The 17,515-nt window shown below is 44.6% G+C and overlaps 1 protein-coding gene across 1 annotated transcript; it reads right to left on the bottom strand.

The window, feature by feature from the left end:
* Positions 1–7: 7 nt before the first annotated feature.
* GPR148 (G protein-coupled receptor 148) lies at positions 8–8,475 on the bottom strand. The gene has a single exon (XM_056358482.1). The coding sequence runs from the start codon at positions 7,038–7,040 to the stop codon at positions 5,982–5,984; it is 1,059 nt and encodes a 352-aa protein (XP_056214457.1). The 5' UTR covers positions 7,041–8,475; the 3' UTR covers positions 8–5,981.
* Between the last annotated feature and the right edge of the window lie 9,040 nt (positions 8,476–17,515).

Genomic DNA, 17,515 nt, shown 5'->3' on the forward strand with positions numbered 1-17,515 from the left:
CCCGGCTGCTCGCATCCCCGCCTCCATCCCCGCTGGGTGGCAGTGCTCGCCCAGGAGTTTTCTCACGGGTTTCGGTTTCCTGGAACGCAGACGGACACAACAGTGTGCTGGAGAGAAAAACAGTTCCAGGTACTGTTCCCAGCCTTGATTCCCGGGACCATCACATGCTGTACCAGAAGGGGAAAATGTTCAACAGGCCAGGAGAGTCCAGCATCTGGGTCAGTTGTAGAGAAAGAAAAATAAACAGTGAAGAGGTCACGCCTGGGACACACTTGGCCAAAGGCTGGGAACATACTCCCATCCCTCCTCCCCTGCTTAGTTGCTGGAAAGAGCCAACTCACCATTAAATCAAGACAGAAAACACTGTGCAAAACAAATCTGTCCAAGCAGAGAACAGTGACTCCTTCCATTCTCCTTCCCTCTCTGTAACGTCTCCTTTTGCCTTAATACAGTATTAAAAATAGTATTTCTCGCATGCTGGGCTGAGAAAAAACCCATGGGTTCCTAATTTCACCACATTAATGCCAGAGTGCTCAGCAGTACGGCAGTGCCTGCGGATCGCACTGGTAAGCCTGCTGCAACCACGCAGGCTGAGCAGAGGAGATGCACCCTGTGGGGCAGATGCATGCCCTTCAACAGGTTTCCACTGTGTCCTTCCCTCAGAAGGATGGCACAAAATCCTGTCACCTGGAATCTGCTTCATGCCTTGAAACTCACCTCTGCGGGAGCCAGTCCCCACCATTTTCTCACCCTTATTTTCCCACAATCGTCAATTTTCAACTGGTTTTTAAATTGGCCCCCTTCCCTCTTTATGTTCCTATTGTTCTGCAGGGTGCAGCACTTCTCACGCTTCCATGCTGTCCCAGGCTGTCCCATCCCACTCTCCTTTTCAGAGGGGACGAAGAAATGCCCTTTAAAAAGAGTATTTGATGTCAAAAAGTTTTGTGAAGAACAGTTACCACCTTTGACTTGGCTGGCAGTACTGGCTGGTCTACAGGGACAGGGAAGGTGGATGAATGGGGTGTGTGTCCCTTTCTCCTTGAGGAGCTGCGATTCTCTATCTTCACTTGTTGCCAAAACCAATGATAGTGGCTGCTGAAGCTGACCAATTCTTCCTACTGGGAATCATCCTAAAAACAAGTAGCCCTCAGGAGCTGGTTGCTGATTTTCTCCCATGATGTTAGTAGCAAAACTTGTATTTTTTTTCTTGAGAAAAATAACTTGCTGAGTTGGAAAAAAGTTGTCCACATAAACTTCCAAATAAAAATCCTTAAATCTACATGTCAGAGACAGAAAACAGCCTCTTGTCTCTCCTGTGGTGGCTCCCCAGCCACATCTGCAGACCTGGGGCAAGCGTCAGCCAGATCATCCCTCACTGACAAACATGAAATAGCAGAACCACAGCTTGGCTCCTTTCCCTCTCCTAACTATGAGTCTATCAGGAATTCTGACATTTTAGTAGCAGTTCATAAAGAGATGGTTTTATTCGCCTTCTTGCTCTTTGTACCTTTTGGATTCATGTTGCAGTCTGAAAGACTACAAGAATACTGAAAAACAAAAACTTTCAGGATCAGTAGTTTTATGAAGATGCAAAAAATCACGAGGCTTGTGAAAAAATGGCAAGAACTAGCAGTGCTGTGCCCTCAGTTACCAGCAGCGAGGTAGGGGTGGAGACAGGAGGCAACAGAAATCAAGTTTCAAGGAAACTTGTAATTTCCTTTTCCTATTACAGGCCCTCTCCCCTCTGCCATACATACCCACCTCCCACAGGGAATGGCCACAATCAGTTTCTGTCCAAAGGACATACAACACCTCAGTGTACAAAACCAGTGACTAGCGAAGCAAAGAGCAGACAACTGCCTGTGGGAGCTGCGTGACCTGTCCCTGGGGCAGCTGGTGCTGGTCCCCGGCGCTGGGATGTAGTCCCGGGGTTCTCAGGGCTACCTCGAGCGCAACCAGACAAACGACAGTTTCCTTCTGACCTATTACTATATGAAACTTCCCTTAGAAAATGACACAGCCAACTGATGCAGCAGGAGTAGACGCTCTAATATTAGTTACTAAAACTGCAGGAGGTTAATTAGTTTTACTGAAGAATTATCCAAATCTTTGCAAATGAACTAAACCTCAAACCCAAAGCTGTGCGCTTGTTAACCTGCCTGGAGATTCTCCATATCTCATGACACTGAAACTGATCTTGAGGCACAGACCTAACTGCAGATTTAATTATTCTTCCAGTGCTGTATGGCACAGACGCAGTCCCTGGAACGCGTGTCTGACTCCCTTCAGTCTGTAGGTTACAGACAGCAGCCAACTGCACTGTAAATCCACGGGGAGAGGGAAGAGAGCAGTGGTAAACAAAGTGCCAATATTGGCACAAGAAAAGAGGGGAAAAACTGACTAGGAAATATATTTAGGCTATAAATTAGAATACCTTTAGTGAGTCATGCTATTGCAATTTGTTAAAGGATTACTGCCCCCAGCTGCCAAATCACGTTGAAGTCAACCGCTCTCCATTTCACTTTAAAGTGCTGGGCAGGCACAGTGACATCCAAGAAGTTCACTTATGTGACCTGGGAGAGGTCGATAGCTGGGCTCTGGTAAACAGTCTCGGTTTGAATTTCTAGCTCTTGTGTGGAGACATCCTTACAAGGTTGCTAATCAGTTCAGCCTTGAGGTTCTGGCAAATAAAGAAGCCTAACAATCTTGAAGACAAAACTCAAGACATTTATGAAAAGAATGACAGGAACCTAGTGCTTGTGACTTTGCCCTGGTGACTCCTTTGGTCCTGTTCAGATAGATCAGGGAAAACCCCAAAGGCAAATGATTCAGGTATCTGGTGTGTTTCTTCTACGCATGCTATAACATGCTGCTTTTGGACCAAACAGCACAGTAATATTCCATGGGAAGAAGTTGTCTACAAACAGTCACTTCAGAAAAACTTATTAATGTTAAACCACCCTAAGGTGGATTAATAAAATATCAACCCACGATGCAGAGATGTGGCACTTAGGGACATAGTTTAATGGTAGACTTGGCAGTGTTAGGTGTACAGTTGGACTCTTAAGTTTTTTTCCAACCAAAATGATTCCACGATTCTAAGACCTTTTTTAGAATTCTGTTCAACTTAACTAATTTCAGTTCAACTAAAATCTTTTCCAGGCAAACACCCACTGTAGTGAACAATTTCAAGGACATGAATAAGATTGTTTCATCCATCTTCCTTGGAAGGTCATTTCCACAAAGCAGTGTTTTGTTTGCCTGGTCCTTATGATAGCACTGCAGACCGATGTCATACATGCATAAACTTGCCATGATCACCAATTCACTTCCTCTGCCTTTCAGTGTCCTTCATGTTACCAAACTTCTGGTTGTCTGTAAATATATCCAGGGGACACAAACGTAAGGAAGAGTTACAGAACTGGCAATACAATCCTGCTCACGCCTGTCCTGGAGATTAATTTCATAATTGACAGAGGTTAGCAGGAAGATCAAGCACTATTAACCTGCAGCTACTCAAAGTCACCTATGGCTGTACATAGAACTGCCTTACTATATACAATTTACACAGTTACCTTCACCACTTGGCATGACAATTTACAATACAGGCAAACTTCAGGTAATAAAGCTTGAAAGAACCTTGCCCAGACAAAACAACCTGTAAGTTATCAGCATTGCTGTCAATGCGCATTTAGATAAAGATTTGACCCAGGATATGAGCTGCTCGGGGAGCTGCGGGTACCTTTTTCATTCTTGATCATACCACACGCTAAGGGGATTTAGCAGAAGGCACCTGATCGAGTAGACAGACATTTCCCCCATCCTTCCTAGTGCTGTGGAAAAGGCCTGTTAGAGGCCAAATATAAAGTCTTACGCAAACATAACTTGTGTGACAGATATCCATGGTACATTCATTTTGCAGAAAAATAAAAGCAGCCAGTAAAAAGCAACTTCTAGGTCCTAATTTTTTATTGAAGAGGACTGAGAAGCATAGAACCATGGTTAAAGCAAATATGCAGCATTACAGTTTATTCACTTGCAACAACTTTACCTTAGAGGTGCTCTTAAGTGTCCCTTAGCAGCAAAGCCTCTAAGATGTCCCTGCTCATTCCCACTTCCAAACTGGAATTTGTTAACCCCCCCTCAACCCTCAACTGTACTGACACAGCTGTTCACAAAACATCCTATAAAATAAATTGCTGGCATAATCTCAGCTAAAATAAAAACACCACCACTTCTCTTTGGAGGGATATTTTTAACCTGCAACCCCAGAAGCAGTTGTATCAGCAAACCGGAGAGAGCAGACGCTGCAATGTGAGGAGAGTAACAAGCAGTTTGGGAATGAGGAGAGAAAGATCAGCAGGAGCATCTCAAATAGGCTTCATTGCCAAAAAACATCTTATGCAACCAGACACTGATCTCTTCCTGGCTCACACTTAGTGGAATTCTTCAGAGGAGTGTGAAATACCCAAATGCCACATTCAGCACTATGTATTGCTTTAAGCAAACAAAAGGCGGAGAGAGTCTGCACACAAGGAAAATACTGGGCAGAGTAGAATCAGAGGCCATTTTCTAATGTGTCCCCCCCCCCTTTTTTTTTTAATGTCCAATGTATTTTTTGTATAAAAAGTAACACATTCTAAAAATACTATCTTTAGACATACAAAATCTTTCCTGAAGTCCAACGAACAGCACTGCAATTTACATTTCCCACATGGATGTTTATGTCTAATGAAATTTTGATTTCTTTAAAATCAGAAATGCATTTCACTCATCTTCTACAGGTAGGTGGCTGATTTGGAAAACCTTCAAGGATCTTACAAGATAAAATCTTTCTTGCCTTTAAGTACATCAACAGGCTCTGCAGCCTCTCCTCCTGGCTTTCCCGCGGGTTTGATGGCAGGTACCCAACACCTGCTCTGATACCGTGCAGTTGCAACCTGGGAGCAGTCTGCTACAGCAGATTTTTGTGAGCCAGCATTGCGAGGTGCCTCGGCAGGGCCTCAGAAGGAGTGTTTATGTTTATGCCGAGTCCCGTGCCCCAGGTCATGTCGGAGCCACGCTATGGGTACATTTGTACCCAGCCGCACAGCACACAGTGCTGCTCCTGCTCTGCTGCTGGGCTCAGCCTTGGCCTGGTCACATCCGTACGGACCCAGCAGGGAATCAGGGCTCTGGGCTGCCCCGGGCTCCCCACAGCCCCCCACTCGGTTCACCCGGCACGGCACAGCACCCCGCAGGGAGGCACTGCCACCGGCTGCTCCTGGCTCGCTCTCCCCCACTGAGCAGCCCAGCCGTCTCTGATACCTCCGGACAGTCAGCTGGCAGGGCTGCCCAGCAGATGCTGCTCAACAGTGGCATCCCACCGGAGTGAGAGCTTACAAAACTTCAGCGGTTTGCGGATTGTCAGACAGAATCCATAAGGCAGCTAATGCGCTAGCACGCTGCGCGAGACGAAGCACAGTGCTTCACTGAGTACAGTAGTTTCCAGAGGCACCTCCCAGTGTATGTTTTAAAGAATAGGACATTGGCCACCAACCTTGCAGGAATTCAGTAAGTGCAAGAAAAAGCCGTTCTGTTTACAGCATGTTTGGTTAAAGATCTTTTCTGCTGTAGGTGATGCTGTCAAGAGACCCTTTACTTTGCACTATTTTTTTTTTTTAAGTTTCCAGAAAGCCATCTGCCATGCAGGTGAAAATAATCTTGATTCAGTATCTCCTCTGAAGGATACTGCCTTCCCGCATCAGAACAAAGGTTAGAACTTTGTCCAGGGTAGCATTCACCATACTTTTCAGCTGTGATGCGATGAAAGATCTGTGACCTTCTAGCACCAAAGAGGCACAGTGATCAGCCTATATCAGAGAAGACACGGGTTGGTCACTCCTTCAGATCATTTCTTCAGAAGTTGAGTGATTTCCATCAGGCTTGCATGCTAACAAGGACAGGACAACTCCTCTGCCATGGCTGTGCTCTGCATTGGCTCAGGATGGTGATGGAGCAGGTGACACCAGGTGAAGATGCTTCCTTCTGACAATGGATTTGAGAGATGCTGAGATCTCTCTGTATCGAAGCCCATACAGAAAAGGGAACAAAACTTTAGGCAGAATCATCAGGATGTTGCAGACTGTCAGGGAGACCCAGATTCCTGTCTGCAGTCTGATGAAAACATTAATGCACAAGAATGACTCTACAAAAAGGGCCAAGAGTGGAAAGAAGTAAAAAAATAACACAGTGTTGTGCATTAAGAATGTTACACTGGCTCTGGAGCAGATGCTTTCCCATATACCCGACTGTTTGGTTTTAAAATACAGAATAGCATAGCAACAAAATATTAGAGACAAGCAGAGAAAGATAACTGTGGTAGAAAGCCAGAAACAGAGTTTCACAGCATCAGTCCCATTCAGGGTTAGTATTAGTATTACTGGAACCGAGCACATTTCCAGGACACAGGGCACAAAGCTGTGAGTGCTCGATAGCACCAAGAAGAAAATCCCAGGGAAAGCCCCAGAATACATCCATAGTAATACAATAATTTTTTTAGTTCGCGAAGGAGGCAAAATAGCAACGTAGCGCAAAGGAAACAAAATTGCTACGTATGTGTCCAAGACTATTGCAGCAGCTGTGAACAATCCTCCGCAGTAAGCCACTGCCAGCAAAAATAATAGGAGGATGCAAGCTTCCTTTGGGAGATGTACATGTGCTGCGTTGAGAGCAGCTGACAGAGTGTAGAACAACAGATAGATCAGATCAGAAAGCAGAGCATTTCCCAGCAGCATGTACCTTGTTTCCTGACGAATGCGAAACCTAGAGAAGATCACAAACAAGATGGTAGGAATGATGAGGACACCTGCTGTGAGGCAGACAACTGGAGGGATTAAGAACATCTTCATGTTTGTGCTTCTTGGGTTGAAAGCCCATTCTTCCAGCAAATAGAACAAAGAGACATCATCCAAATTCGAGGAACTGTTGAACTCTGTCTCCCTGCTGTGGTATGTAGTTGCATTCACTCTCTTTACTAAAGCACAGCCAGAGAAGTCCATTTCCTTGGGATGATTGTCTGACTTGGAGAAAGAGAGATCTTCCACACTGAGTCCTTAGAAAGGCAAACAAAGCAGAGAATGCAAAAAGCCCGTGGAAGAAAAGTGATTTCCGTAGCCAATTCTACTAGCTCTTCTCAAGGACTGAAAGGTGAAACTTGTAAGTGAATTCTGTGGTGCCAAAAGATGTTTTTGCCTAAAGTGGAGATTTTCTTTTTGTTCTGCAAAATCTAATGTTTAGAAAAGAGAGAAAGAATCTTTGTGTAACTTAAAGAGTCTAAGTCCCTCAGCTAGCTCTTTGATCAGAAATGAATAGGTTGAAGATTTTCAGTAATTTGAGTTTGTTCTTACCACATTATCACTTCAACGAGGCAGATGAAATATTAGCTTGATTAAACAAATATGCAGTGATACAGAACATTCCACATGTACTGATGTAGCAGAGTCATAAATGTGATGGGGTGGTGTTTTGTACCAATATATATGCAACAACACAATTGATTTGTAGTGATCAATAAAAATGGCTCAGTCCTGTTGTAAAATTGTATCACAATGGCTCTAGTGAATGAAATCATCTTATTTATAGATGACGAACATTTTTGCTTCAGGGAATCAAATCACATTATTTATAGATGATAACCCTTCCCCTGCCTTTTTAAATGCATGATATACAAATACTGAATCCTCATCTATTGCAGACCTACAATCAATCTGTCAATTGTCTGGGATGAGCGACATACACTATAATGTAGCAGCACACCCCACAGCAGACTTGGCATTTCCAACGTCCATTTGGAGACCATTTCTTGGCTTGCTGGCCGGCACGCTGCTGCTGCACTGCACTGCCTTTACTAGCAGATCTCAGGAGCAGAGCTGAGGGTGCAAGGCGAGAACTGCAGAGAAGGAGCTCTTCAAGTTCTTCCAGGCATGGTCTGATCGAAAAAAAGCTGATTGTTTTTTTAATAGGCTCAACACTGGCTAAAACACAAAGCATTAGTTTTAATCAAAAAGACTTTATTGATGCAGTTGTTCACCGTCTTGTGTGGTGCAAAGTGGGCATAGCAGCACCATTTTATTTCACAGTCTAATCCTCCTGCAGTTGCTTGTCCCTGCGTACACTGCACAAAGCAGCACACTGCTGCTACGACATCACATTACTTTGCTATTTACACAGGGCATAAGTAGCAAAGACAAGAGACGTGAAGAATATACAGCTTTGTCAACTCCCAGCTCCAGCTGCTCTTCTCACCAGTGGTATAGGGGTATCTCGGGGCTTTTTAAGTAATGGTAAACAACAAAGAATTACTCCCAGTATTTAACAAACAGCGTGAGGACAAGCTGAAAGTCTAACAAAACAGTCAAAATAAGCAGTCAATGAAATGTGCTGGCTGCTCACCTGTTTTGAAGTTGTATTATTTACTTAGGTGCCTAAAAATAAAAATGTCTAAGTTCAGACAACTTTTTTTGGCAGTCCTGTCAACTCTACCAGGACTTCCCACAGTCACCAGCATGGTCAACTCTTCATCTATTGTTTCAAGCATGATCTTCCTTCTCCTCTCAAGTAATATGGATTTTACTACTGATGCTAACAGAGCAGAGGGAATGCAGCTTGTGACTCAGCATGGCATTACTGTATTCATTATTTCCCCAGCACTACCAGCATATAGCAATGTAGCATGCTTCTATCCATGGGAGACAGCCCCACCTCAGAAAGTCATGCTGTGCCATGGACATGCTGTCTCAGGACATGCCAAGTAAGAAAGCAGACAGCTTATGAAATTCAGCATCAGTCACCAAATCTCATGCACATTTCATTTCCTTACACACTGATAGTTGGCATCCATGGAATTGTACGTTAAGACAGTTTGACAGGCTGTGCCATATGGAACAAAAGGATAGGAGGAAAAACCAGTGATAATTTTAAGCGCAGCATTTCAGTTGCTATGGTGCCTGGGTAGGCAAAACAGAAGGTGATTGTTTTCTCTCCCTCAATCCTGCATCAACCAAAAAGTGTGTGAACAATATTGATGCAATTATACATTTGGCTTCAGGATCATGCCCTGCAACTATCAGTGAGTCACAACACAGTTAATACCTTAAGTAGACAGTAGCTCTCAAATGCCCAAACTGTTGAATTATATAGTTGCTGCAAAATGGAAGGGAAGCAATGAAAACTCAAGTGTGGGCAAATCATCTCCAACTATAATTTCAGACCTCTGTTAATGGTGGAAGTGTTTGCTGCCTCCTAGCTCATGGCATTCCAAGAATGTCTTATTAATGAGCAACTTTGCTCATTTCCATATAAAAATCACAACTGTATTTTCCAGCAGCTGGTGAACAAACAGAAGAGTTCATTGTCATCTCAGCTGCATGCTTTCAGCTGATAGAAAAATAAATACAAATACAACATACAATGATCTTCTGGCATTTATGGAAGTGTCTAATGCAGCCAAGTATTTAAGAGGAATGGTTACACAGCACTTTAGTTCTGCAAATACATATCTTAAGGGCTCATTGCTTATATATAGTTTTTCAATCAACAAATAGGGTTTTTTTTCAGTCTAATTATTTTTCTCCTGGTGTCTGAAAACATACTTATAGCAAAGCTACTCCTTCCTCTTGGATGCAAGAGCTAGTTATCATAATAGTTATCATGAGCTAGAAGTCCCAGCTACATCTGGGAGGGTAACGAATACTGACATCCTCACTACTGAAAAGTGTGAAGCAAAAATGGTAACTCTAGCAACCTTCAACTGAACCACTTTTTAAAATCCACTGCTGTGGCCATGAAAGTGTAAATGTGAGTAATTTGAGGTAAATAACGTGAAAGGTTTGTAAAGGTATGAATCCACGAATTATTCTGCAGTAGCTGACTGCAGGTTCAGTCTCAGCTGACATCCTCATGACAAATGCAAAGTATCTCATGCCTCTCTCATTTAGCCCACATGCAAAGAATACCACAGAGCCCATGAGACATCACAGGTCCACAGCCTGGCTTACCCTGTGCTCAACTGTTCATCTGCTACAGCTGACGAGTGGCAAAGTCCTATGGCATGAGCTTGTTCAGCTTTAACTGTGCTACAGTAAAAGTCTTAGGAATGCAGGCAGCCTTTAGTTTTACAAAAATGGAAAACAGCAGATAACTGGAAGACAGAATCAACCCCATCAGACCTGTACAGGTCCAGCCAAAGCCACTCTCCTCAGGTTTCCACAGGGGCTTATAACTGTTCAGTATATTTCTGCTAGATTTAAAAATTTAAAAGGTTGGTGTCTTGGCACACTGATATACGCCTAGAATAGGTGAACGAGGAGAACAAGGTTGTTGTCTCCTTTCATTTTCTTGAGCTTAGGAGGCATTTCCACATCTGGACCATTTACTAGGGGCTGGCAGCTCTGAAGAGCACTCCTGAGGATACTGAACTTAAAGGGCTCCTTGCCATTGTGCCTGAGCGTTCAATATTTTGTGGTGCCAACCTGAATGATTCTCCTGCAATTTCCTGTAAACCTGGCCTTAATGCTCTAGTTATTGATTTTTTTAAACGCTCTCTGGTAAATTTATGTTATGCGCTTGCCTTTTTTACATATCTTGCTTATTCAGCCCTACAGTATTAGCAGCCCCTCTTTTGTCTCTTGTTCTGGCTCAATACAGTCTGTATTGAATTTCAAACTAAATCACACACTGTCAATTACTTTACCCATTTCTGCTTCAATCAACATCCCACTGAAAGCTTAGTTATCTTATCTGTTGAGCTTGGGAGACCTAAGAAAGCATGCATTTAGCCATACTGAACAGTGTAACCCCAGCAAAGATTATACTACATTATGTTATTCTGTTATATAAACATATACCGACTATATAAATACTGACTATAAACAGGTATTGTCAAATTGAACATAAAAGGTCAGAAATATTCCTGTCTTATACTAGTTGGTATGGACTTCACTGTGTAGACACATAGGGAGGTTTCCTATTTCACAAAGAGTTTAGTCTAACTGATTCAACAAATCAACAAGCACACTGCTGCCATGGCATGGAAGCACCATACAAGAAAGGGAAGCCAACCAGAATAATGCTAAGGTTTCCCCAGCTCTTCATCCCAAGAGATTGTGTTAGGAGGGGATACCCAGAGGAAGTGTGTGACTAAATCGCATGCTCACGTTCACCTCTGAGGTTCCCTGTGTACCATCACGTCACTGCCTCAGTATGAGCATGCAGTCTTTGTCACGGCTGCCGACTCCAGAGTAACTCATCAGGTCCTAGCCTAGAACATGGTACAGTGCTTTTTTGCTTTGTGTCTGCCCCTGAGACTGATCTGCTGGCTGGGAGCCCAGGGAGAGCAGTGCAGCAGCTGCCTCAGAGTCCACTTTGTATGAGGCTGTTGAGTCCAACGAATCAACATTGTCACTGGAATGTTGTTTCATGGGGATACTTCCAGCCATGTTTAGTAACGGAGCCTTGGTCTCAGAAGCCTTTACATGCTATTGCAGTTTCTTCAACTTCCTTCTGCGAGTCCCCCCCCTTCCGGGCTTATCTAGGTCCAGAAGGCACCTCACTTGCTGGTGAAGCTATCCCAGCCCTGAATAGCCAAGTGCCCATGAGCAGGCCAGCTCCTCCCAGCAGGGCAGGGAGAACCAGCCACAATGATTTCCTGCCTGGACCCATACTCTCACTCTAGGGAAATGAGTTGCTGTCAGTGAAAAAACCAAGTTATTAGAACAGTTTGACTGCACTGTTCTTCTGGTTGAGCTTTCCCTTTTTCTTCTCCTTTAAATACAAAGTAAATTAAAAGACAACATTTCCTAAACCTTTAAGATTCCCTTTAAACTTTTCTGCAAGCTTCTTCAGGGTCAGGTCCCACAGGGGAGAGGTACAACTTGACTGTCCTAGTCTCCATGCCTCAGCTGTCTGTTTCCACCTGGCTCCAGAACTATTGTCCAGTGCCTTGCTTGTTATTTGCAATAGATAAGAGCACATGCATTGCTCTTGTAATTGTACAAAGTTCACAAATCGGGCATAGCAATTACTAAAGTTAAGGAAAAAATAGGTGTGAAAACTAAGCTCAGATTATAATGATTTTAAAGGTCAAATGAAACCTGAAACAAAAGAAAACAGGGATTAGAAAGTGCTCGTTTGAAGACGTTTTGATAAGACTCCCAAACAAAAGAGAGAACATTGAAAGAAAGACTGGAAGGACTCGGCATTAAATCCCTGAATCACTTCTTCTAATTCCAAGTACCATCAGGCCATGGTGATCACAAATCCAAGGTAAATTTTGCAGCAAATCTGCCTTGCAGCTGCAATATTGAGAATTAAGCTGGATGTCAGCAGAACAAAATTTTGGAATATCGGACAAATATTTCAACAAAAGGTTAGAGAAGTAACACAACCTGAGGAAAAAAGTGCTTGTAAGTCCCAGACACCACCTACTTTCTTGCAGGTCACTTCTTGGCCCTGACTGCTGCGAGCTGCAGCTAGCAGAACTCACCTGTTTTCCTAAGGCTCACAAGGCAAGGCAAGACAGGTTTTCCTCCTCTGCCACAGTGCCTCTTTCATGCTGAAAGGACCTACGTGATTCAGTCACTAACATCTTTTCACGTGACAAGCTGAAGATATGAGCAGAGATTTACAACAAACAACTGCTAGTTTATGTGGTCATTTATAAACAGATTCATGGGACATCAAGAGAAGCCAGCCTAGACTGTTTCTTAGATTTAATGATCTCTCCTGCCAAACTACTTTTTATAACAATGCCATTTGTGAAACAGGAGAAACAGCCTACTAAATAAAGCCTATTTTAAAAGTACTAGCCTTCTTTCCTAAAGCAGTTTAATGTGTAAGGAGGAACATTTCTAAAATTTCAAACACTATACAACTTTGGTGCTAACAGGTGCTACCCGCAGAAATGTAAGGCCTTTAGGTAAAGAACAAAAACGTATCACTCTTATCTGATGATTTAGCAGCTATCAGAAAAGATTAAACCCATATTCAGTATCGCACAGAGTAATGAGCAGAACTAGAACTACCCATCTGATTTCGTAGCTCCTTGACTCCTCCTTTAAGTTGGGCGGAAAGGTCCTTCTCCTGAGAGAAAGTTTCTCAAATGGGGGAGCCACATACATCCACCCGTCTCCTAAGAGCATCCTTCCATCTCAGGCTGTCTTTCTGCTTGTGCCAGGCACCGAAAATTTTATGTCTCTGTCCTGTCTCACCATCAATGACCTCCAACACTGCCTAGAAAAGATTGCTGCAGGTAGGCAAAAGCAGAAGTTATGCCTTATGTTAAGAAGTTATGGCTATGTTTCTGTCTTAGCGTGTTTTGTCTCATGTAAAAAGCCTGGCAGTATAGCAGAAGTTTAGCATGGTATTTCCTTGAAGGATGATTTGATGAGAAGGGAGGCAGACGGCTGGAGAGTGTAAACTGCAAGATAAAATGCAATACCAGAAGAGGGATGGAAGGAAAAAAGGGTAGAAGAGACAGGTTGGCATATACAGGCAGGCGGGCAGGGGCTTTAATGGTGATGCAGCCGACAGGAGGACCCCAGCCACCGCTGCACACTGTCACAGCTCCTCCCGGACAGCCGGGAAGCGTTCACCTACACTGTACAAGCTGGGGGGCAAAGACAACATAGGAATCAAGACAGAAGGAAACACACTAGAAGTGGAGTAGAAACAGAAAAGGGAGGAAAAATGCAGTGTGAAAGAAAATACATGTTATCTCTTCCTATTCATGCCTTCTGATGACAGGCTGTGTATGAATGGATACAATCCGCACACAGCACGGACTAGCACAAGGCCCAGTACCATCCTGGGGAGGAAGAAGCCTTGCTGCCAAAGTTATGATGCTCCTTCCCAGTTCCCAGTGCTGCGCCTAGGATCGGCAGTGGTTCCCAGGTGGCAAAGACACTGAAGCAACATTGATTCTCTGAAATACCTCTGCCCACAGGGAGACGCTGACCTTATCTCACACTGATGAAGCAGGTGCCAGGCACAGCCGCCATATGGCAGGGAGATTAACTGCCAGCATGTGCTGAATAAGAGTCACAATCTCTTATTAGCCAAGCGGGGGACACGCTGTGGGTCACACACACAGTGCCATTCACAAGCTCTGTTGTTCCTTCCCAGCACTCCTTTGTTACTTATCCAGCACAGGTGCTTAAAAATTAGATTTTCTCCACATGAGGCCTCACTGCCTTGTCCACCATAACATCGGCTTTGTGCTCCTGCTCATTTCCATAGCAATACCCTGCCCTCTCACAGGGGAGATTCAGACTTCAGGGCAGGAAAGCAATGTTAAGGAGGGAGCAGGAACACAAATGCTCTGAACTTATAAAGAAAAGAGCTATTATTATTTTTTTTTTTTTAGGCAAGACTACCACGGTTTGCATTTTGTAAGTCCCCATCAGTTTCACTCTTGGGGTGGCCTCCACAGGCACAAGGCAGAGGGCACAGCACCCCCGGCAGAGTTACAGCTCACAATAGGGAGAGACTGAGGCGTGGAAAGAACTGCTGAAGGCAGCCAGCAAGCTGAGATCTTCACTGAACACAGTCAGTTTTACTTCGAGTTTAATTATTTGTTTCTTCCTTCTCCAGTCCAAATTCCAGCTTGTTAAAGGGTGTACATAAGGAGCACCAGAGAAGACATGTCCTCTCTTTTCCTTTGCTATTGTGAACAAAGGTACAATGGTACTTGATGAAAAACTGAGGCCAGGTGCATTTTCAGCAATTTAACACAAATTATACTGAAAAGCCATGGCAGAGCCAGAAATTAGAACTCAATTGCCTGACTCTTGGTTCAGGGCCAGCATACCACACTCCCTTTTCAGTCTCTCTCATAACCTTTGCTACTTACCAGCATTGTAGCCAGCTCCAGACTGCCTCCAGGTAGCTCAGAGATAGCTCAGCTATCCACACGCAAATGCCCATCCTGTATGAGTTCGTTATATTTACACCTGCTGGGGGTGACTAGAAAACATTTTTTCTAACCCATTCTCAGCATTTTCTCAGGAATTCCTAGGTCCTTTCAACTGAGCTGCTTTTTTCCTCCCATGAAGCAGCAGTTACTTGCTCCAAAGAAAACATTTTGATGCCAGCCCAGTACAATGGATAGCAACTAATACAAAGATGCACCAAACTGCTATAGATCACAAAAGCTGCAAGACAACATACACAGGAAGAAAAATAAATTAGCAACCCAGTTTAATGAGCCATTTTAACAGGCCGTGAGTTGAACCACACGAGAACTGCACTGCTCTCTCTCCAAAGTCCCCCAGAGATGCTCTGAGGCAGTTCAGTGACACCCCCCCCCACCCCTGTGCAGTTCCCATTCCTGGAAGCGCTACCACCCTCAGATGTTCAGGTGGTCACCCCAGTACTAGCTGCCCCATGACTCCTTCCCCTTTCAAACACTTGGCTTCCCTGGGAAACCCACAATATTCTCTTGGTTTTGGATCTTGCCCCAGCTGTATTCAAACCAGCACTGTTAGATCAGTGCCAGCTATAGCTCTAGCACGGCAGCTGTGGAATTATGTGTGCCATCCCGCAGGACACCACCTCAACCCCTGCTGCTTGTGTCTTTTCATTTCCTGCCAAGTGTTGTGCCAATTTCTTCCACATCAATTTCTGAGCCAAGACCCTGTTTGTTTCTCTCTCCTGCCTGCTACTGGAGATAGAAGTGATGGCAAAAATGAGATGTGCCATGCCACTTTTCAATCCCCAGTAATGTGTTCTGGATGTCTCCTGCACTATTTCTGAACCACTTCAGCTCCTGTCAACACCCTCTTCGAGGCAGTTGCTGATATGCATCTCTGAGCCCCACTTTTAGTCAAAGCAAACATGCATCTAAGGCAGTTTCTGCTGTTTGCAGCCTGAGAAGCTGGGGAGCCAGCGTAAGGGGAAGCCCCTCTGCTACCATAGTCTCAAATCTGCACCACCAGCAGAACAGGCTTTTTACACAAACCAAATGTTCTTGAACCTCTGCTGTCTGCTTGGGCTGACACAGAAGCTGCCTGCCACGTGGTCTGCATCTGGTTTCACAGCAAGTGTCTCACCTTGACACTTGGCTAAAAACATTACAGCAGCAGTGACCTCAGCCCCGGAGTGAGAGAAACGTTGCGTAAGGACAGACCAGAGGAAGGTAAGGGCCCTTGAGGCTACACACCAAGCTGCTTACTGGCAAGATTCCCAGGTCCACCCTTCCTGTTCCCTAAATAAAGAGAGGTCTGTCCCATGATTAGCCATCAATAAACAGCAGCTTGGGGACTTTCCCCCCTCCAAGCAAAGCCTTTCAACCTGTCAGAGAACAGCTTGCAGCAGGTTAACTCCCTCTTTGTCAGACTCAAGACAGGGGCCTTGGAGTCTCACAGGGTGTGTGCAGGGATACAGAATTATAAAAAGGTATTTGTTCCTGTCTGTGAACTGGAGGAGGGTCAGCTCCTCCTACTCACCCTTCATACTGTCCTTTCTGGTTTTAGCATGCTATAAATTACCAGCCTCTCTGATAATTTATGCATAATCGGGACCGATTTCCAGCAAGAGGCCCAACAAAAGCAGCTCTGAACTACTAAGTAATTTACTGTTTTTGTTTTCAGTTAATACAGTAGCCTTAGGAACAAGCAGCCCATGTTCGTTCTTTGGGCACAAGCCCATTGCTAAGTTGACAGCAAGCCAGTCCTATGTTAGGCAGCATCTAGTCTGCTGAAGAGTGGGAAGAAGCATGTTCCTACACTCATGCACTGTATTTATTTTTCTAAGGACCCCTCCTAATCTGGAAAATTTTCTGTATTTTCATCTGCCCTGGAATTTTCTTCTTCTGCCTCCAGACATTCCCTTTCCTCTTCTCAGGGAAATACCATGCCTGCCTCGAGCTTTTACTTGGTTGGGTGGTGCTTTTTGGGGGCGGATGCGGTAGGGTGGAGGGAAGGGTTCTTCTGCAGAATCCTGTCCTAGGAGCCGTCTGTGTCTCCATGCAGCCCCAGTGAAGACAGCAACAAATGTAGTAAGTGTATGTACCATGCCTCTGAATCCATGCAGGAACTGAGCCCAGTGTGAGAGGATGCGCAGAGGAGCGGAGATTACGGCCATCTACTTCAGCGTGCTCTGGGCTCTTAGGTCAAACACAGCGTGGAAGACACTTCCACCTGAGCTACTTATATTCCTGCACTACAATCTTTTGTGTGCACTAGACATGAGGGGATTATGGCTGCTGTAAGCAGTACAGAAAAGCCACTAAGGCCTCATCTCATGCTACATACGTTTCCCCCTGCCGCCCCCCCCAGCCAGAGCAGACAGGTTCTTGCCGCTGGCCCCCAGCAGAGTTGTGACTGGCACCTCCAAGACTCATTTGGCATGTCGAGGTGCACTTTGAACCACATCTGCCTTGTAACATTGAAAAGGATGGGCCAGCCTGGCTGAGACCAGGAACAGTTTGGCTCAGAATAACCTTTTTGTTAAGCAGATCTGGCCCGGGCTTGGTTCTGCT

Source organism: Falco biarmicus, chromosome 13, assembly GCF_023638135.1.
Source record: "Falco biarmicus isolate bFalBia1 chromosome 13, bFalBia1.pri, whole genome shotgun sequence".
Classification (NCBI taxonomy): Eukaryota; Metazoa; Chordata; class Aves; order Falconiformes; family Falconidae; genus Falco; species Falco biarmicus.

Excerpts from the sequence above, each read along its gene's own strand:
- GPR148 (XM_056358482.1), bottom strand. The coding sequence starts at position 7,040 with ATGGACTTCTCTGGCTGTGCTTTAGTAAAGAGAGTGAATGCAACTACA.